This window comes from Trichoplax adhaerens, genomic scaffold (assembly GCF_000150275.1).
Source record: "Trichoplax adhaerens TRIADscaffold_33 genomic scaffold, whole genome shotgun sequence".
Taxonomy (NCBI): domain Eukaryota; kingdom Metazoa; phylum Placozoa; class Uniplacotomia; order Trichoplacea; family Trichoplacidae; genus Trichoplax; species Trichoplax adhaerens.
In genome coordinates this window covers 272,130-293,800 of record NW_002060973.1, presented here as the reverse complement: position 1 = coordinate 293,800, position 21,671 = coordinate 272,130, and the positions used below count along the sequence as shown (strand labels likewise).

Sequence of the window (21,671 nt, the reverse complement as noted above, 5' to 3'; positions counted from 1 at the left end):
CCTCTTGTATACAGTAATAATGTTGGCTATGTCTAACGTTGTAGACATGTTATAAAATTCGAAAATAAAGACTAGTTAGCAAGTCAACGGACTACATTATTCAACAATATTTCGTCGATTGTCGTAGCGATTTGATCGATATTGTAGACCTTGATATCAACTGCTACAAGTGTCCATGTCATCCAAATTAGATTGACTATCCCTATGTGTTGCAATACCTTTACAATAAAGCAATTTAGACCAACAAGCTCGACAAATATCGATTAGTTTGTAGTCACTACAAAGAGGGTTAGAAGTAGCAAACCGATATTGCTGACGTATGATGCGTTCAGCTCGAGTGAAACGACGTTGTTGCATTAAACTCAAGGCTAGATACAACTTACTCTTGCTTATTAAAGTAGGATCACCAAGTGCTTTTGCAACATACAGCTGTCTTAAGCTAATTCTTTGAGCTTTAAGGCTCTATTAGGGATGAGAAAAGGATAAAAAGAATCATTAGCGTCAGCAAATGGAGAGTATAGTAATGTCGATATGATATTCAATCGTACAAGTAGTGTTGTCCAGTCGATTAATTATATCACTACGGTCGTGATTTTAATCTTGCCCGTCTGTACTGCTACTACTGTACATACATCAAAAGCTACTTGTCTTCATTGAGCTAATCTGTACTGTTATTGATGTCGACAGTAGACTACACACATGGATGAAAATCACCAAGTATAAGTTGATACAAGATGGATTGCACAGGACAGAGGAGATACTGTCGTCTTGACTGTCAATATACTTCAATATCTTGTAAAGTGGACGGAAAGAGTGTGTCTAAAAACTAGCAAGTATTCTATCGCTACCAGTAGAATGAATGATTGTCGACTAACAGTATCAAGAAGCGCCCTAGGAGAGTCAAGCGATCAAAAGGATTAGCCAATCTATCTTTACTTACGAAATGATCTAATTGATCTCCTAAAGCCGAATAAGCACCACCTAATGTGGATAAGATAGCCATAGCATCATTTAATCGTTCAGTCGTATTCAAATGAGGTAATAAACGTTTACTCCATTGGATTAAAAGCCATGGGCAATCGATCAACTGATCGATTAAATTCATCTTGATTTTACAATGTTGATCTTGCCTTAAGTAATCCAATAATTCTTGAAAATGATCGTTGCTATTCTTGCCACGTCTATCTTGATGATCGTCTGGATACTGTGCAATCATTTGATGGACGAATAATTGAGTACAATCACAACATCGCCATTGCATCATTCGATCCATCCACTCATTTAAACTCCAAATACAAATCTCTTGATAATAAGAATCATTCTTAGCCATAAGTGTATGCCAATAATGATAATGATAGCGATCTAATTTTAAAATAATATCCACCGATTTCAATCGCATAGCTATCATGATCAACAGCTATGGTTAGGAATGACAGGATAGTCGATGGAAATGATCATTTTCCATGAATTAGAATACTAATGAGCTACAGCAAAGCCAAGATGGCTGCAACCCACGTTGATGAGTTGATCGATTGCTCGCTAGTCTTTTCTATTGCTTCTCCAGTACAGCACGGAACAGTGGGCTGCGATCGCTGATGACCTCATTGCAACCAGAATGAGCTCAAGACTCCACTACGCAATGGTAGATCATTTACGGTCAGACTACAGGGTACTGTCTCTCGTGGTCGCTAGTAGACAGTGATTTCTATAGCGTTGTTCCGACAGCGGCAATGGACGGTGGAGTAACCAACTACTCAATAACTCGAGGCAGCCCAACCAAGAAGGATCCAATTTTTGATCGTCTTCTACACTCATAATGATCATTTATAAATGATACAATTCTAGTCTTCTACTACAAGAATAACTGTATAATGTGCATCAATAGTAGCTGCAATGCCACCACGCGATATCATACCCTTTTGGCAAGAAATGTCATGAGAGCAGAGACCATTTTTGAACGCTTTCCTGCGTCATCTTGTGGGTATACGCACTTCAGTCGATACCGAGTGTCGTTTCTCATTGATAACAAACAAAAGGTATAATCGCGACACTATCAGCTGATTGAAACGTTATACTAACTCCGTAATAAGAGTTTGCTACAGTAGACTACGACTATTTCATAACGGATGACGCTTTCAATCTTTAAAAATAAATAGGTTAAATATCGTCTAATTTTAATTTGATAACTTGAAATAAAATCCATACAAGTAAGTGTAATACTATATGTTTGAATTTTGAGTACAAACGCTACAAACGCTTCAAATATTCAAGAATAAAAATAAAAAATTGAGTGGCATTACTATAAGGACTTATTCAGAAGATAGGTCTGCCGGCCTGTAAAATATCTTCGAATAGTAGTCATAGTTTATTCAAGATACAATTCCAGTCTTCTACTACAAGAAAAACTGTATATTGTATATATAAATAGTAGCTCGAATGGCAACTCGTTATAATACCCCTATCACGAGAGTCTGCTACAGTAAACGGCGGTAATTTTAGAACGGATGACGCTTTCAATCCTTAAAATAAATAAATAAGTTCAATATCGTCTAATTTTAATTTGATAACTTGAAATAAAATCCATACAAGTAGGTATAATATTAAATGTTTGAATTTTTAGTAAGTACGATTTGAATATTCAAGAATAAAATAAATAATTGAGTGGCATTACAATAGCGATTTATTTAGAAGATAGGTCTGCCGGTAAATGTCTCCTTATAGTAGTTATAATTCATCCATGACACAATTCTAAGTAAGTAGTATAAACAGTAGCTCGACTAGCAACTCGCTATAATACCCCTTTCACCAGAGTTTGCTGCAGTAGACTAAGGCAATTTTAAAAACTAATGGCGCTTTAAATTTTAAAAATAAATACGTTGAACATCATCTCATTTTAATGAGGTAACTGAACCAAAAAAATCCATACAAGTAGGTCTTATATTATATGCTTAAATTTTTAGCAAATAAGGTTTGGGTATTCAAAAAAAAATTTGAGTAAGGACTTGTTCAGGAGACATATCTGCCTGCCGGTAAATACCTCCTTATAGTGGTTATAATTCATTCCATATAGTATAATTCTAGTCATAAGAAAAACTGTGTATTGTATATAAATAGTAGTTCGAATGGCAAGTCTATAGAGTGTGTGAGCTTGTTGTAGTCTATTCAGATAGGATTTTTGCAAATTTGCAGTTGCCTAAAGTACTGTCTCTAGCTGTAGCCAATAGCTATTATAGTGTGCTCAGAAATAGATCCATAGACGACTAGATCTAGCTAGCAGTCCATGTTAGGTCTAAAGGCTAATAGTAGAATGGCTTCCACGGCCGCACAACCAAAGAGATACTAGAAAATAGCTCCATATTGTGCAGCATTGTTACAGCAAGTCTTACAGAGTAGCTTCTACAGCCGCCATCATACGGAAATCAGAAAATATCTCTATGTTATGCAATATTTTGGTAGGTCTGTGACCCACAGTAAAAGTGCTAGTTTTAAGAAGGTTTAATTAGAGCTGCATGTGCGGTCACGTAACCTTAGAAATACAAGAAAATATCTCCGTGTTGTGCAGCATTTTGACAGGTCTCTGATCTAGAGTACTGTAGAAGTGCTATTTTGAAGAAGATCTAGAGCTGCATCTGCGATCACCTATTTTGATAGGTCTCTGACCTACAGTATAAGTGCTAGTTTTAAGAAGGTCTAATTAGAGTTGCATTCGCGGTCATGTAACCATAGAGATACAAGAAAAGGTCTCTGATCTAGAGTACTGTAGAAGGTGCTATTTTGAAGAAGATCTAGAGCTGCATCTGCGGTCACCCAACCATAGAGATAGAAGAAAATACCTCCGCGTTGTGCGCCATTTTGATGGATATTGTGACTGCCACTAGGACTATTTCACTAAGTATAGTTATAATATTTAACATATATAACAACCATTTCGATCTTGCTCTTGTAAACCTAATAATTGCTTCCATATTTATTCAGTATTGTTTGAACCTAACACAACTCTGGCCATAAAAGAAAGTATATTAACATACATGACATTATAAAGTGGATTGTCCGTTACTTGCTATAGACGTGGAGAATCAAAATGAATGCCACAGGGAAAATCGATCATCTATTAACAACACAATAACAAGGACAGTAAAAAGTACAATTACATCAACGCAAAGTATCGTAATCGGAGATTCCATTAGGTACTATAAATGATCACTATCCACTCTTGACAGTGACAACGATATGAACGATAGCTATCAGTGTACTACATTACGATATAGCCGTGGATTGAAATCATCCAGGAATCTGATTTTGATAAACTTCGATGACATCATCATCTTCCATTCCCAACTAAGCCATCCATTCAACCAAGAAGAATCAGCAAGACCACATGGCCGAAAGAAAAAAAGGCAAAATAAAAAACCAAGTTAAACCATACCAAATCGAATCTACCAGATCATGGACTAGACAGTAAAGTATGCTGTACCTTCTTGGGAGTCGTGGTATCTAGAATGCGCTGGCCGTTGAACAAAAATCGTAAAGAATGAATGGAGACGCCCTTCACAGTTGAGGAAAGGAAGTAAAATCGTTAATGTACCATAAAATGAATCAATACAGTAATTATTATTATAGCAATAATGATAGTAGTAATGGAAATAATGATCAACATGTAATGCTATATCATTAGAACGGGAATAAATTTACCATGCGATCGGCATACGCTTGTTTGAGCCGTTTGAGTTGTGTGGTAATTTTAATTTTGAAATGCACTTCCGAATTATCCTGTAACAGGCATCAATATCATATTTAAGATGAGTGCTGTTAATAATGCTCCATTTGAGATCCATATTTCGTAGCAATAGTATCAACAAAATGAGAAATGATCAAGACTTGATGATCACGGGGATTTATTCATCGAAATGATGGCAAAATCCTCGAGTCATAAAGTTAGCATAAAATTATAGTGCTGCTCATTCATACCACTCCCATAACTTTGAGGTTAATAAAGTTATTCATTAATTTCACTGTCCTAGCATTAGCCTATACAAGAACGAAAAGAGAGATTGGATCAATTAATATCGTATATTTTAACATCATGGTCGTTCTCCACGATACTTCATGAAATGTGTCTCCATGTTTAGAGCTGCGAAATGACTATCATTTTACTTTCAATCGAATTCATTAAATGGCAGTACAGAGCTTTAGCAAAATTATTGCAAGGTATCCTGTATTGGCTGATATTCAGTCTTGGTTTAACTATCACGCAACTGCTGCTTTGAATTCATAATACAAATTGGCAATAGTGCATTCAATTTACCAAGTTTATGATGCACGGCATAAGTTAAAAATAATGTGCTTATTGCGCCATGATAACTTGCAATAATATGACGAAACATTAGAATATCGTCCAGATACAATCCTTTTCAATGTAACCAAGCTATTTTTGTGAGATATAAGAAAACAATAAAATGGTAATCTTCAAGTATTGATAGATTTCTTTTAGTATGGTAAAATAAATGACCAGGGTCTAGATTGCATTCAACAAATAGAGTGACGAGTAAAAATGCATATCTGACATAATTCCATTGGACTAAAGTATGTGTGGTAAGCTTGTACATCATTTGAGGAATGATAACGAGGAGGCATATTTGTATATATTGACATTATACTAGTATATCGTGCTGTATCTGTATTCGCCAACAAAAACTAAAATGATTATTGAATTCTATATTGATATTATTTGATTTACTACAACGAGCTGACAATATGGCCTACTATCTTAGCGGTCTTCCATACTTGCACAACACAGCAATAATATGAATTATAAATTATTATATCTGTTAACAAGATTCAAGCAAAATGGATTACATTTCGTTATAAATTGGATAAAAATTTCAGGTTTATCAATCAATGAATGATAACATAGTTATTCAAACTTGCCAGCCATTCCTCTTCTTCATCATTATTTTCATCATCTCTATCTTGTACCTCATACAAATACCTCAGCAATTCTAATCTACGACCATCTCGTGAAAAATCAGTTTTGGCCAATGCAGCAGTGAATAATAGGGCAGCAACCAACAGAATCTTTGTATTCATGGTTAATAGAGGATCTAGAATAATTTAGTAATCAATTAGTAAATGGAGGTAATCGCTTCAATGTTATAATTACCTATCGTATCTACATCTGTACAGTCCTTGCTATAGATTTAGATTACAAATGATAATCTATCATGGAAGATGTATATTGAATAAAGCAACGAATTTGATCGCCCTCCTTGATTTATAGTGATGACAGACTAATTCTGATCTTCAGTCTGTGGGTGCATGTTGTAATTAGCCACTGCAAGAGAGGATATCCAAGCTACAATATTTACTGGAACTACTGAACCCGGATACACACTTAACACAATCTTGAGATTCCAGTTCATCTACAATCTAATATATACTCATACAGTGTCAATCTCACACTTTTGCAAATCAATATCATTATCCAATAGTCTCGAAAGAGTTCCTTGACCGATTTTTCACCCTTATTTATAAGCTACGTTTCGTTAAAGTTAGATACGACGCCTTAGCTAGTTAGCAATCCCCAACGGACCCCCAACGTGATCCTTACCATTTGCAATCAACGTCATAAAACATGCCAAATTTAAAGGCAAGCAGATTTCATTGTTGAGAAAAATAATCATTACTATCCAATGGAGGAACATTATAGATTGCAGATATAATACAAGGTTAATTCTCTTCTACTTGTTGTATTCAATCAAACTGTTGTTAGGAAATTGTCGATTTTCGGTAATGTTTTTTGAATTAACCGAAATGGCATCTTGTAATTTTCAGTAGCGTTGAACATCAGTAGAGCTTCTGCAAGTAGCAATTGTTTGCTCTATAAGCCAAAAAATAGGCGATTTTTCGTGCCCTATTTCATCTTGCTATCGCTCATTTCGCTTACTTTACAGTATACTATCGGGAAAAGCATAATCACTTGCTTATCCATTGCCTGTTGTGCAAACAATCTCAATCTCCAAAATCAATAAGAATAATTCATTTACGTTTGAAGGCGTTTTAGAACGACAGTGCCAATGGGTAGCTGTACGAGAGACTGTTGTTGAACTTGAAATGAATAAGAATTTACATAAGTATGTCATTCTAATTAGCCATTTTGGCTAGCATTGGACGGGGAATACTTGAAACGATTCGATGATTCATCTGTGATCAATGGTACTCAATTATTTTCAAACGCAAATGATATTTAAAAAGTGCTTGAATAATATACATCAATATAGGTTTAATGTGTTGTAGTGTAGTATTAGTGCCGTATTGATTAGTCCATGGCTGCAATCGCATATCATACTAATCTTTCCACATATTTGTATAATCAGAACCGACAAGAATCGCCAATGCAAATGCGCTACTTCATTCAACGGCTAAGCAATCGGTCATTGCAGGCTTGTATTGATTATACTATATCATTAAATTAATTATCAAACACCCCATCTTCAATAGTTTCTTAGCTCATTACTTGGTATCTTTTCCTTGCATATCCTTTAAATCTAATTGTAACGTACTACAGCAGCGGGGCATATAAAATAGGATATAACATTAAATCAAGAAGAGCATCTAATTTGTGATGAGAATATCGAAAAAGAATGCAACATGTCGTTGCTATAAAATTCATTCAAGTGTCCGCAACCATCGGCGCAGGCAACTGGTAGAATCCGGCCGTTTCTTGGTTTCTATCAAGAATTAAATTATTGAAATGGATTCATTATGTTATCAAGGCCGATATTGATATCCTGATATTAAAAGATATTGATATCGATATCTTTCAAATATCTTTCTATCTTTCGAAAGATATTTCCATCATAGCAACTTTAGTCTGCTGTACTGACGAGAAAGAGTATACATGGCAGTTGAAATGGCCAGCAAAATGATCGGCTTCTCCATTTTAATCAATACACTAGCTCTTATTCATTCTTTCGATGATGGTAGTCTAATGATGAGGGTTTTACACATGTCTACAGCTAGGAGATTAAGAGGAGAAAGCGAGATCGAGCTGCTCCAGCCATTTTGCCATCCGTCCCTTCTGCCATAGCGCTGAAGGAATAGTTTAACTACGAGTAGAATGACATGTTTAAGTTGCAGTATAGCAAACAGTATACAGTATCTCTCTGACCTACTATGACTATATAGAGTCGTAAAACATGATCCTTTTGCAAGGAGATAGAGGCAAATCTCGACCACTTAATTAAACGACGAGCTGGCTAGTAACACCTTATTGGCATCTAGCGATCAACGCCATCGAGCCTATATCCGATCTTGAATTACGATCAAGACGATCATTAGCGGAAAGGAAGACACCATTGGAGACGATCAACTCGAGATTGAAAGTGGATTGCATACATAGAAAGCTACTGTAGAGATAATTGTGTCGTAGAAATCAGACTTCGCTACAAGATAGCCAACCTCGACAAGCTGCTTTTACTCCATCGTTCATTCTCAATTGTGCAAGATGCAGGTAGAGGATTGAGGATCATCGTCTCCAAAGGTTATTATTATAATTATTAGAGAAAAAGCTGTCCTCTATTTTCTTACCTATAGTATCCATTCCCTAGCTCCATGGCACTTTCTTCAATCTTAACCCCTATCCACCCCGTGCATAGCTGTTGTTCATCCCATTAGCACGATCGGATAGAAAGGCTCACGGATTTATTCCATGCATCGATTCGCTCCTGTGACGTCTGCAAGCGGCAAAGCATGTCGCTTTCTATCAAAGTTGGCCTTCATCAACGGCAATATCGCGTCCAAAAGTGTCCTCATGGATCGAATTAACACCACTCTTTTCGTCATCCAATGCCGTCATCATTCAGTGGGTGTCTACATCCATTGGCCATATTGTAAAAAGCATTGCCATTATTGCAATTTCAACAAGGTTGTTCAACAACTGGTCGATCATGATCGTATGACTGAATGCATGATACGAGCCGTGAAAGGATTACTCCAGTTAGGCCATGTTAAAACGGTGAAATCGATCTATTTTGGTGGAGGTACTGTTCTAACTGCGAAAAATCATCTTCAACTCTATCAATTAACTCGCGTATTTGTTGTAAAACCTTGATGATCATATTGTCATGTGATAGGTACTCCTAGCTTATGTAAGCCTGACAATATCCAAAGAATGATATCAGCAATCAGCCAATGTGCAACACTAGGAGATGATATTGAAATTACTATGGAAGCCAATCCTACTTCAACAGAAATGGAAAAAATGGGACATTTTAAGCAAGCAGGCATTAATCGATTATCCCTTGGCATACAAGTATGTGCAAGAACAATAATATTCCTTAGCCTTAAGCGTATAATTTAGATACTGAAATGTGCTAAAGTACATGTATGTCCTAATGTATGCACACCATTGAAGGTCGTACATTAAAAGATCTATTTTACTGCGACGTTGGATTGTGACAAATTAATTAGAACTATTCTTATTCCTTATGCTATGCTATCGAGGATTAGCCACAGCTGGGTTTTAATCAGGATAGCAGATCATGATACTGTCTTCCCCACCTCTAAGCACACGATGATAAAGATTTACAGAATAAAATATAGTTATTCTTATTCTTTATGCTACACTATAAAGGATTAGCCTCAGCTGGTTTCAATCAGGATAGCATGTCATGATACTTTCTCTCCCATCTATAGGCATACAGTGATAAAGATTTACAAAATAAAGTACAGCTATTCTTATTCTTTATGCTATACTGTACTGGATTAGCCTCGGCTTATTTCGATTAAGATAGCCTGGAAGGATACTTTCTTTCCCTTCTTTAGGCATACAATGATAAAGATTGACCAAATAAATTACATCTATAAGAATAATTCTTGTTCCTTATGCTACACTATGGAGGATTTGCCTCAATTTGTTTCCATCAGGTTAGCATATAATAATACTTCCTCTCCCTTTTCTAGGCACTCAATGATAAAGATTTACAAATTTTAGGTCGGGATCACGACGCTGCACAAGCTAAACAAGCTATCGATATCGCTAAAGCTCATTTTCCAAAGAGGACATCCATCGATTTAATTTTTGCAAGACCAAATCAGACAATTCCGGAATGGTCTACAGAGCTGGAAAAGGTTATAGACTATAGTTAATAGTCTTGATTTGTGATAGCGTATTGTCGCAGTCTGCATACGTGTCAAATAAACGAGAGAAATAGCTTCGCTCGCCATATCCTAGTTTCACTTTCATGGATGATTTATAATAATTATTCATTAATACCTTAAAATTAAACACCTCACTTAGGCCATTAGCATGTGTGACAATCATGTATCACTGTATCAGTTAACACTTGAACGCGGAACAAAGTTACACAAGCAAGTACAGCAGCAAAGCTTACACCTACCTGACGAAGATATAATTGCACAAATGTATGAAAATGCAATCAACACTATGCGCCGCTATGGATATCAACGTTACGAAGTTTCCAATTTTGCAAAACAGGTGCGATTCTACAGAACTCGAACTGAATCGAGTGCAAATTGTGTTAACTGTTGAATAAAATAAAAACTAGAGTCGTAATTTAATCTGTTACATTGATGACTTAATTGATCTCAAGGGTGCAATTAGTCAACATAATTTATCCTACTGGACATCGAATGATTACATTGGCGTTGGTCCAGGAGCGCATGGTCGTCTTATTATTCCATCACTTGAATATCAACGTTATGCTATGATTCAATGTTTATCGCCAAATCATTGGATGACGATGGTAATGAAGCATACAACAGTAGCTACGCAATTTCTAATAGTGACTTTGTTAGTAATTAATTTTAATCACTCTTAATACGAGTTACGTAGCTATAGTAATCACTAGCAAACTTATGTATGATCATGAGTAGTATATTGACTCCTTTATTGAAATTTTAAAGGTAGAACAAGGCAAATTAGGAATACAAAAAATGCAAAAACAATCTGAAATGGAACGATTAACTGAACTTATACTATTAGGCATGAGAACACCTGCTGGAATCTCAAGAAAGCGCTGGGATAGCATCGCATCTCCAAAACTAGAATTCAATAAGGTTTTTCAATTGCTTTATCGGTGCCAATCTGAGTTTAACCCTGATACTTTACTGCATCACCTAATACTGGATGAATTTATTACTATTGATACCGAGTAAGTAGCTCGTATAATTCCATTTACTATTAACCAATACCATCAGTTGTGTACATGTAACGCGAATGACTTCATTTTTACAGTGCCATACGTCCTACTTTTCAAGGCATATCCATTTTAGATCGGATTATTCCTAATATTGTAATACATTTGGAAGATTATTTTGCTCAACAGCAAATGTAATAGGCTATCATACTAAATAGGAATATAAATCTGCTAGAGTTCGAAGAAAGTAATACAGCTTTAGTTGAAGATGAAGGAATTAAAATTATCAAAGGACATTTCTTAATTGACGTAAAATGACGAAATTGATATATAACTTTGCAAGCATGGATATTTCGAAAGTCGGCAGGTAAAGCACGCAACTTGAAAATATAGATACTGTAAATGCTATACTGTTTGCAAGAATCAATAAAGAATGTAAGTATCGAAAAAATTGCTGTTTCCCGATGCCTTTTTTGCCTACCGATCGAAGAATTTATCATCGCTTTCTCTACTGCCATCATGATAATCATGAATTATCTAACTATTCTAACGTTTACAGCTGCGTTCGATATTGTAATCGGTTGAGCTCTAAAGCTCTACTCTTACCTAATATCTCCATCAAATTCGAGCAAGAATTCTCAATGTATTACAGAAATATTTGTAAGGGTTAATGAAGGAATAATCTCTGTATCTTACCCCCCCCCCCCCTCCAACTCACGATGGTCAGTATGAGTCTTCGATTGAAATGGTATATCCATATTTCTATCGCCAAGTCGTAAAAGAAACAGCAATGCAAACATTTAATAGTACTATACGACCTTGATAAGATAGGATAACTGTACATACCCGCATACGAGTACGCATATAATTAAAGCCAATAATTCGGTAATTGATAATTTAACTATTGTTGCATTGAAATATTGTATTTGCAACACTTTGAAATATTAGCATACAATGAAATAACATGGTCATCTTTAGAAACAATCCACTACCAGCAGGGGAGAGACTTACAAACTATCCATACGAAATCTTTATTCTTCTGCTTTTTATAAATCTACGCCTGCACTGTATGCAGGCTAGTTTTGAGAGTTTAGCGTCCACGAAGCAACAAGGCGTTGCTCTTCTTATTAGCCACATTATTGGGTTCAAGATTGCCATAGAAAAATGTTATACGTTGCACTGTTCACCATTTATTTGCTAACACAGCCATTATCGGATTGCTTTCCGTCGATGCAATTAACCCGTCAACAAGTAAGATATTTGAAATCGCGTGGCATATTGGACTATCACTTGGTGATCCCACGCCATGTTTGAAAGGGAGAAATTGAATGGCCAGTGGTAACCAAAAAATCTTCGATCATGTTGGAAATCGTATTATTCTGGACTTGGAACGTAATGATCATCTAGTCAGTCAACAATTTCGTCATAGTTATCAAGTACCCGGGGCAAACTTAATCGATGAATTTAGGGACGATGATTCTCCTCATATACCTTGTTACTATCATGGTCAGGTTCGTCAGAATAGACAATTGCATGATTATGTGGCAATTTCTGCTTGCAAAGGCCTGGAAGGAACTTTTCAGCTAGATCGGCAACGTTATGAAATAGAGCCATTAGACGATTTGATTCACGTTGTCTACAAAGCTTCTATCAATGATGAAATCAAGGAGGAAATATTCAGTAGCAAACTTGATTCAATACCGAATGGATTGATGGATAGGAGAAAAATAGCATTGAAGAACGACATGATTCCAGCACTGAACCCGCTTGCAAATAAAAAACTGCTTTCTCAGGCTGAGAAATCGCAATTGGAAGTCTTAGTGATATCGGACCTAGATGTGTACAAAAATCAATATCGCCGAAAGTTTGGCAAGATACGTCCAGAAGTGCTAAGTACCATGAATAGAGTTGCATTGGAATACAAGCCTCTGAATTTGGTAGTCATCGTTGGTAAGATCATTTCGTGGACCAAAAAAGATTGGATTAGCAAGAAAGATTCATTTAAATTGCAAAGTATAAAGTTGAATCGTCGTTTGCGCCGCAAGTACAAAACGACAGACATTCCTTTCGATGCGATAATAGTCTTGTCAACAACAGCACGCTTTCAAGCTAATTCCCCCGGTTCCAGTGTTGCTGGAAAATCCTTGTTTAAAATATGCGGTTTTCCCTATTCTATCCGTGCGGTGGAATATATAGAGTTTAAGCGAAATCCTTTAGAAGATGCGTTTATCATCACCCATGAACTCGGCCACTCGCTTAACTTAACTCATCAACTATCCACTCGTGAGTGTGATCATCCACCATGTATCATGGCATCCCGATACGACCCAAATGAACCTTATCCTACTCATTTCTCGAAAGCTAATCAACGCAATTTTATACAGTATAATATTAAGTCTATGATTTCTATTCATTTTTTACACGAGCAATGTCCACAGTGTTTTTGTTTGCGTTATTCCTATAAGAGTTACGAAAAGCCATCCAAAGGATAGTGGAAAATACCTTGCACTGTCATGGATCTTGAGAGTTTGCGTCCATTCGCAACCCATAAGTACTGTAGGAATAAGACAAATCGGCTTTACGAAATAAGGTTTGTCAGTCTTTAGCCTGTATACTGGTAATAATTTCAATAAACTGTACTCCAAATTGAGGAAATTTTTCATATATCCTGTACTTTGTCAATACAATTATACAATTATATCCTGTACTTTGTCAAATGCAATCAGCTGATAAAGTATAGATTGCTATTTTTTACTCTTTTACTGGGATATCTACAATAGTATTCTCATTTTAGATTGGAATATGTATCATCAGCATTCTGCAATACCATCATAAAAAGATCATGTTTGTATTGCAACTTGCAAGCATATTTGAGTGTTGTATGGTGAAATAAGAGTAATGAGTAAAGGCGTAAGCGAATGCACTGACTGGGTTGATTGGATATGCTATGCTTGAGGCTAAAATGTTATACAATGTCGGGAGATCTACTCTAAGAAGATAAATTTATTTTAATCTTGTCGCCAAGGCTACTCAAACGCAAGGCATGATGCTTTAGTAGTAGAACAGGCCTGCTATCTGTCGGGAATACTTTGCTTCATGATCAGGTAGTGGATTGAAAATTGATCCTAGAATATGGCTAGAAATAAAGAGCCCAGTTTCGGAGCATATTGCATAATCAAGTTGTTGGACTTGAGGATGCACCATGCGTAGACATTAGACACTAAAATTGTCAGTAACAATTATTTTTTCGGAGGACCTAGCATAGGCTAGTATTGAGATCGTGGACCCCCCCCCCCCTACTTGCTACTATTTGTACGTTAGAAAAGAATTTGCTGATGTTTTAGACGTTGGCTATAGAAGCCATTAAAGAATTATCAATCATCTTTGCTTTTGATGTCCATTTATTCCCTTTTGTCGTCTTTGATTCTATTCATGGCAGCCTATAGTACTTGATTAAAAATGTCCAACCTACGGTACATCATTATAAACAATTTGAAATAAAGTTGAAATATGCGTAAATGAAATTCAAATCGTCCGTCAAAATAGCTTCTTCTGCTAGTTGCCTCTTTACACTTTCGTAGTTCAGATATAAAAGGCAGAGTTGAGATGCAGAAGAGTTTTTCCACGGCTAGTTTGAACCTGCTAATATTGAGGAAGTGAAATTGAATCTCTTTTCCCACAAAAATCAACACTATAAGGACTACCTATTTGGTTAATAAAACTTTACTTCACCATTGATTTATCTTTAAAATAGCGAAGTTGGAGGCTACTGTACACATTTGGCTAATCAAGCCTATTACTTCGCCATTCGTTTATCTTTAAAATGACGACTTTAGTGCAAGCTTTAAAAGGCGATTACGGGAAAATGCTCCGCGTTGCACTATTAGCAATATATTGCAACCGTAGTGACAATTATAATTATCGAATTACCATCCGTCAGTTGACTGACAGAGGAAGATGCAAGATAGTTGTAATCCGGTGGCAAATTCAACAATGATTTGACGATTCTACGCCTTATTGGAAAGCTAGAAATGATATATCGAACAACGACAAAGTCTTTATTGATGATCGACATTGCAAGGCGTCGTATCATTGTGGTTTTACAACGCAATAACGATATAGAGCCGTTAAATAACCAATTCATGCTGTCTACAAATCGGCTACAATATAATACTCTAGACTAAAATGAAATTCTACCGGACAGCTGAAATGACAACCTCATTCGAGCTTGAAGAGCAATTAAAGCAATTTCCAATCTTCCAAAATTGGAAGAAGCATCGCACCTATCTAGAAAGTAGGAACCTATATTAGGATCATCTAGCTATGGGTTTTCTTTTACTATATTATTTTGGACAGATTATATTGCCGTCCATTTAAACGGATAATTTGCTAGTAGATAGAATTAGCAAAGTCATACCGTGCATCTATGATGATGCCATTCTCCAGTTAGTCTCCAGTAGTTTATCTTTTTTCGGCTTTAAAGCCTTAATCCATTGCTATAGAATGGTCATTGCTATCTTCTGACAGTTGCAATACGTAGTATGCCAAACTATTCAGTAAAAATTAGAGTCATCATTTAATCTACAGTATTTTAACACCATGACTTAAAAATTGATCTCAAGGGTACAATTAGTTAGCATATTGATCCTACTGGACATTGATGACATTGGCGTTGATCCAGGAGCGCGTGGTTATTTAATCTTTCCATAACTTGAATATCAGCGTTACGTTATGATTTCAAAATTGATCACCTAATCATCGGATGGCGATGGTAATGAAGTAAGTATAAGCAACAGTAACTACATCATTTCTAATAGTGACCTAGACAGTAATGATTGATTTTGATTAACTATTCCTTAATACGAGTTATGTATCTACGAGTACAATAAAGATTGGCAACGCACGCTTAATCATCAGTAATTGAGTGACTCCTTTATTAAAATCCTAAAGGTGGAATAAGGCAAATTGGGAATATAAAGAATGCAAAACAAACAGAAATAAACGATCAACTGAACTTATATTATTAGGGATAAGAACACATGCGGGAATCTCAAGAGAGCGATGGGATAGCATCGCCTCAACCAAACTACAATTTAATAAGGTCTGTCAACAATTTTTTCACTGCTGATCCGAATTAAACCATGATACTTTGTTACATCACTTTATACAGGATAATATTATTACAGTGAATGCCGAGTGAGTAGTTCGTATAATTTTATAGGTCCATTAACAAATTACCGTTAGTAGCATATAACCAACACAAATGACTAATGACTTTTTACAGTGCAATACGTCCAATTTTTTCAAGGCATTTCCATCGCGGATCAGATAACTCTCAATATTGTAATACACTTGGAAGATTATTTTCTCAACTGCAGGACTAATAAGCTATGGTAATAACATAAAAAACTAAAGTCTATCAGTATTTATTTCGGAAAGCAAGTAAGACTCAATTCACAACGAATAACAATGAAAGTATTGAGTGATACTGCCAAAGCTTGATAATTTACATAGAATTGTAAATTTGATGTATGTTTTTGAAAACCTGCAGCTAATGCAAAGATAGTTTTTACCATATTGTCAAGGTTGAAATTGGTATAATGCATTGTAATTACTGTATATGCGAATAATATTAAAAATAATAATTACCAAACTGTACACAGGTATTCATATTTTATAATCAAGCACACGACTTGAAAATGTTGATACTGTAATGCTATACTATATACATAAATCAAATAAAAATAAAAGTCCATCAAAATAGTAAAGGCAGCTTGCTATGCCTTCTTTGCTCTCCAATCAAAAAATTCGTCTTCACTTTCCTCACTGTCATCATCGCTATCATTATCCAATTTTTTCCTAGCGTTTGCCGCTGCCAGTTGCTTGGCTTTCATCATCTCACGAGCTTTTCTTAGAGTATCAATTTTCTCTTCACAGACTCTAAAAATATTATGCTTAAGTGTGAGTATTCTAAACAATAGCAAGTTACCAACCAAGAAATGACTATATTTACAATTGTTCCACAACTTCCAGAGTATCACGAGCCAGTTGCGCCTCTACGTCGTCAACTTCAACAATAGCATCTGATTTCTTTACAGATCAATGCAAGAATAAGGTAGGTTACGATATACATATTTTCAATCTGGTAATGATAAAATGAATACCTGCTCTTCCTTAGCAATCTCCTTTTGAAATTTTTCGTATTCCACGTCAATCTTTGGTTTATATTCAACATGCCGAACCTACAAGTAAAGGTACATCAGCGATATTAACGAATTGATATATTATTGGAAGTTTTAACACCCAGTTATTACATTTGCATCGACGACAGGATCATCGAAAAACCCTTCGGGCAAAGTTCCTTTCACACTTTTCAAGAGAGATTAAAAAATATTGCATTAAAAATTTATGAATTAATGTATAAGTTTAAGGTTCATAAAAACAATTAAAACTGTGCTTAAAGTTTATATAATATATAATCTCACGGTTGTTGCTCGTTTGCAGTTTCATTCTTTCCAGAATCATTTTCTTCATCTTCATCCTCACTGTCTTCCTCATCATCATCATATTTTCCAACTACCATGAAGATAACAACCTCGATAAATTTCAATAATAAAAGAAACAGCAACACTTTCATCCGTAAAATTTATCTATACCAAGTGAGTTTGCAGTAAGTTTAGCTTCTTCCGTAGTATTGGTACTTGTACTAGACGCTGATCCACTGTCAAAGAAATCGGAAGGCAAGCTGTTGTGATATAATATCTCCATCAGTTAAGTTGTATTACCCGAATTTAAATCAAATCCAATACAAAAACTTAAATGTTTTTTTATTTATAGATTATCAATTTGTACCTATTTCCTTCAGATTTATTAACTGATTCCTCATCAACTGTAATAATGGAACATATAAGTAATACGTCAACATGAGAAAATATGGACCAATCAACTTTTACAAAGTACGAAAGCCTTAACTAGCAGTTGTATATGGTATTACCTTTTAACTTTTTTGCAGCTAGCTCAGATTGTTCATCATCGCCGACAGATTGCTGTAAACAATAAGAAAATCAGAGTCAGGTTAAACTTGTTTTATAATACAACGCGTAATATTTCCATGAATTAAATGTTCTTCCAACCTTTCTTTTGCTATCGGGTAAAGTGGGTTTTGCAAAAGTGGAAGAATCGTCATTCTGGGATACCTTGGTACAGTATTAGATCAGAAAGAATAATCAAATGTTAGTAAATTCATTTGTTCAGTAGCTAATTTGACTTTCACATGACAAAGTTTTCCTCGTGGACAAAGCAAAATAATTGATGATAATATGTTTTATCCTCGACAGAACAGTTTGTACAGGAAAAACAAAACAATTTATTTTTTCGTATTGGACTACCAAAATGGAAGGAAGAGCATTAAGCTGTTAAGAGTCAGCCTCGGATATTTATCACTGCTATTGCTACTTACTGCGAAGCGAAATATAGATGTATAAAATGTAGTATTATTAAATTCTGTACATTTTCTTTTCGCGACAGAAATACAAGCCTAAATCATGACTCATCCAGCACACAGTATCAAGTAAAGCCGTGATTGAGCCGCATTCAATTGAGGTAGTAATATAGAATATGCGATTCTTACCACTTTCTTATTGACTGCATAATGTTTGGTTTCCACTTTATTAGATTGTGCTTTAAGGTTTAAGACGCTCTAAATCGATTCAATTAGGATAGTCAGTAGAGCAGTCGTTGTCATACACGATGATGCTTGTAAGTATGACTTTCATTAACATATAAAATGTGATATCGTAACGCAATCCTTTGATTTACTAACCTCTTTATGTTTTTTACTTTGAATATGAGCATTCCAAAGTAATTCATTTTTCACATTACAATTACATATTGCACAGGATAGCTGGCCAGTATTACTACATTTTGTTTTATATTAAGGTATAACAAGATGATAGCCTGCTAATGTTAGAGTAGTCGATAGAAGCTAAAATTTTTCTAATTATTATCAATAATTGTCTCTCTCCAGATGCAATGGAGATTAGTAGTAGAGATTCGCAACTATCATTACACCATATTTAATATGTCATATTGTCATGCAGATCGTAAAACTTTCAGTTCATGTTAATCATTTAATGTGGAAGATTATTATCATACAAAATATGCCAATATATAGCTGTACAGAAGCATTATCAATTTGTTAATATACAGTAGGGTATGCAGGTCTAGTCTGGTTTAGGATATTATTTTGCAGTTATTCAAATCGTGAACTATGGCAAAGTGAAGAACAGACCGTATTTTCACAGCATAATTTTCAAATTTTTTACCACCTTTAGTCAAAGGTAATTATCACTTCAGTTATACGGTAAGTAAAGTCTAAGTTAGCTATAATATTGAGGTACTCTATAAAGCGCTGTCAGGTAAAAAAATATCTAAAACGAAAGATTGCTTTGTTGGACGTCAAAAATATATCGATTGATCAAATGTGCAGTTAATAATTGTAATCCAACATTACTAGCTTTAGATGATGGAAACGAAAAGTGGGCATGATACACAAGTAGAGAAAAAACAGCTAGGATATTCAAGTACACCCTTCGAAGTCTTTAGTTAATAAACACTGTCAGGTAGAGAAAATGTTTAATATGAATGATTATTTGTACTAGCATTCAAACGTCTATTGCTAGATTAAATTTATTACCAAATATTGTACGGTAATCCAACCATTGAAAACGGAAATGAAATTCATCATACTACACAAGTAGGAAATCTAATTTAAAGATTCTAGAACTAGTACTGAGGTCTTCCATTAAGCGTTGTACGAGAATCGCGGTGAAAATTACGTATACATATCAGCAATCCTATTGGCTTAAGTCCTCTAGCGAAAACCATCTAGGTGCCCTATAGATGGATCAAATCTGTTATAAGGAATCTAATACAATCCTGTTGCCCTTGAACGATAAAAATTAAAGTCATTATGACAGACAAATTGTACATGCAGTTTGAGTTATTTTAGTACTACCATTGGCGTCTTCCATTAAGCATCGTCAGGTAAACAAAAATAAAGTGCATAGTAAGAATGAGTTTTCACTTCTGGCCTATGTTGATGAAAATTAAATTAAGGCACACAAATAGCGAATATAACCTAACTATCTAGTATAAATTATTCTACTAGTGCATGGGGGTATAAAATAATGTTACCATAACGTTTTAAACTAACTAAGCACAAGGCTCCTTCTAAACACTCTGCCATGTACGAGTATTATCACTCAACCTGACACATTGCACAGAAATTTTAATTTTGAATTAATCCAAAGTGCAAGGATACGAATATCTTGCTAAAGGCGAATTAATTTTCTTTTGAGATGCTTTTCCTTTGATTAATTTACGAAAACTGGACATTTTTCTTGGCCTGAAAGAACTACCTAGAATATCATAAAGACGAATCTAAGCAGAAAATAGTTGATTTCATATACTCTCTGTCATCACCCTCAGCTGCAGCTAATGGCTACTATTTGCAGTCCATTCATTTACGAAAAGTAAGCAAGATCAGATCCAAAATTATACGAATATTGTAATGTAATGAATTAAAATAAACCTGTGAAATGGGTCTAAAGCTGCTAACTTCTAGCACTTAATACTGGCTAGCAGAATTCAAAGGATGCAAATACTAGTTGCCAAGATTGGACCTGCAAGAGTTGGATTGACAATTTAATACTGCAAGATTTCAGCCTCAAATTTAACTCCTAGAACAAATTAGACGATCATTCTGCAATTCGTTATCATCTCCTACATGACTAAAACCTCATTCAGCTCAAGCTACTCTTGAAATTACTCTATCCACGTCGGATAATCAAACTTTTACCTGCAAGAGACGACCTAGACTGGAAATGGCTGGAGAGAAATTGCCAAGCTTCGAATTGACAAAGGCCTGCAGCTTTCTCTATAGTAACGAGGTTGGTACGATGCAGTCCCGATATAGTCCGATACTGTAGTGCTCCAAACTATAGCTCACAACATGTGGTGCAGTATGTCAAATAATGCCATACAGGAATGCTATATTCTGTGACCGCTACAGAACACTGGACTACGGACATAACAAGCGGAAGCATGCGCAGATTATCTGCTCTAAGCCTGGGGATTCGTTGCCGCCATTTCTCTGCGTTTCCATCATGCCCTGCTCTAAGTCTACCTTCTAACAGAGCTTAGGAGAACGGCTATTTGGACCATTTGTTCCTACATAATGTTCCCTTAAGAGTAGTCTAAGCAATTTTATTTTTAATCATTTTCTAGATGTGCCTTTAAAGCATGAATAATAGCTTTTATTTATAATATTAGTCAACTCCTCAGAAATCGACCAGGTCGGATCTCAAATCGATGCAGAAGGATTCATAAAAACTGTTTTTTATGAATATTATTTCCATACAATGTGTTTTGTAGAGTACTAGAATAGCTCTGTTATTCATTATATTATTCTAATTAACTAATAGCTGCCTCATTTGTCAACTCTATGGAATTAAT

The 21,671-nt window shown here is 35.3% G+C and overlaps 5 protein-coding genes across 5 annotated transcripts; 2 read left to right on the top strand and 3 right to left on the bottom strand.

Annotated features, from left to right (window-relative positions):
• Positions 1-156: 156 nt before the first annotated feature.
• TRIADDRAFT_62014 (uncharacterized protein) lies at positions 157-1,330 on the bottom strand (the record flags this gene model as incomplete). The annotated part of the gene is made up of 2 exons (XM_002117931.1): positions 157-462; positions 941-1,330. The coding sequence occupies 2 exons, from the start codon at positions 1,328-1,330 to the stop codon at positions 157-159; spliced, it is 696 nt and encodes a 231-aa protein (XP_002117967.1).
• Positions 1,331-4,281: 2,951 nt separating this feature from the next.
• TRIADDRAFT_33331 (uncharacterized protein) lies at positions 4,282-4,773 on the bottom strand (the record flags this gene model as incomplete). Its single annotated transcript, XM_002117930.1, has 3 exons — positions 4,282-4,338; positions 4,475-4,546; positions 4,693-4,773. Coding segments are annotated over 3 exons (210 nt in total), but the record flags the coding sequence as incomplete, so codon positions are not given.
• Positions 4,774-8,866: 4,093 nt separating this feature from the next.
• TRIADDRAFT_13916 (uncharacterized protein) lies at positions 8,867-11,082 on the top strand (the record flags this gene model as incomplete). Its single annotated transcript, XM_002117954.1, has 6 exons — positions 8,867-9,038; positions 9,132-9,310; positions 9,961-10,128; positions 10,298-10,495; positions 10,611-10,763; positions 10,924-11,082. Coding segments are annotated over 6 exons (1,029 nt in total), but the record flags the coding sequence as incomplete, so codon positions are not given.
• A 1,402-nt stretch (positions 11,083-12,484) lies between these two features.
• TRIADDRAFT_62011 (uncharacterized protein) lies at positions 12,485-13,648 on the top strand (the record flags this gene model as incomplete). The annotated part of the gene is made up of 1 exon (XM_002117953.1): positions 12,485-13,648. The coding sequence occupies one exon, from the start codon at positions 12,485-12,487 to the stop codon at positions 13,646-13,648; it is 1,164 nt and encodes a 387-aa protein (XP_002117989.1).
• A 3,285-nt stretch (positions 13,649-16,933) lies between these two features.
• On the bottom strand, positions 16,934-21,380 carry TRIADDRAFT_62010 (uncharacterized protein; the record flags this gene model as incomplete). The annotated part of the gene is made up of 12 exons (XM_002117929.1): positions 16,934-17,096; positions 17,170-17,246; positions 17,321-17,398; positions 17,471-17,525; positions 17,642-17,732; positions 17,813-17,901; positions 18,009-18,045; positions 18,151-18,202; positions 18,290-18,352; positions 18,787-18,855; positions 18,979-19,072; positions 21,343-21,380. The coding sequence occupies 12 exons, from the start codon at positions 21,378-21,380 to the stop codon at positions 16,934-16,936; spliced, it is 906 nt and encodes a 301-aa protein (XP_002117965.1).
• Positions 21,381-21,671: the final 291 nt, after the last annotated feature.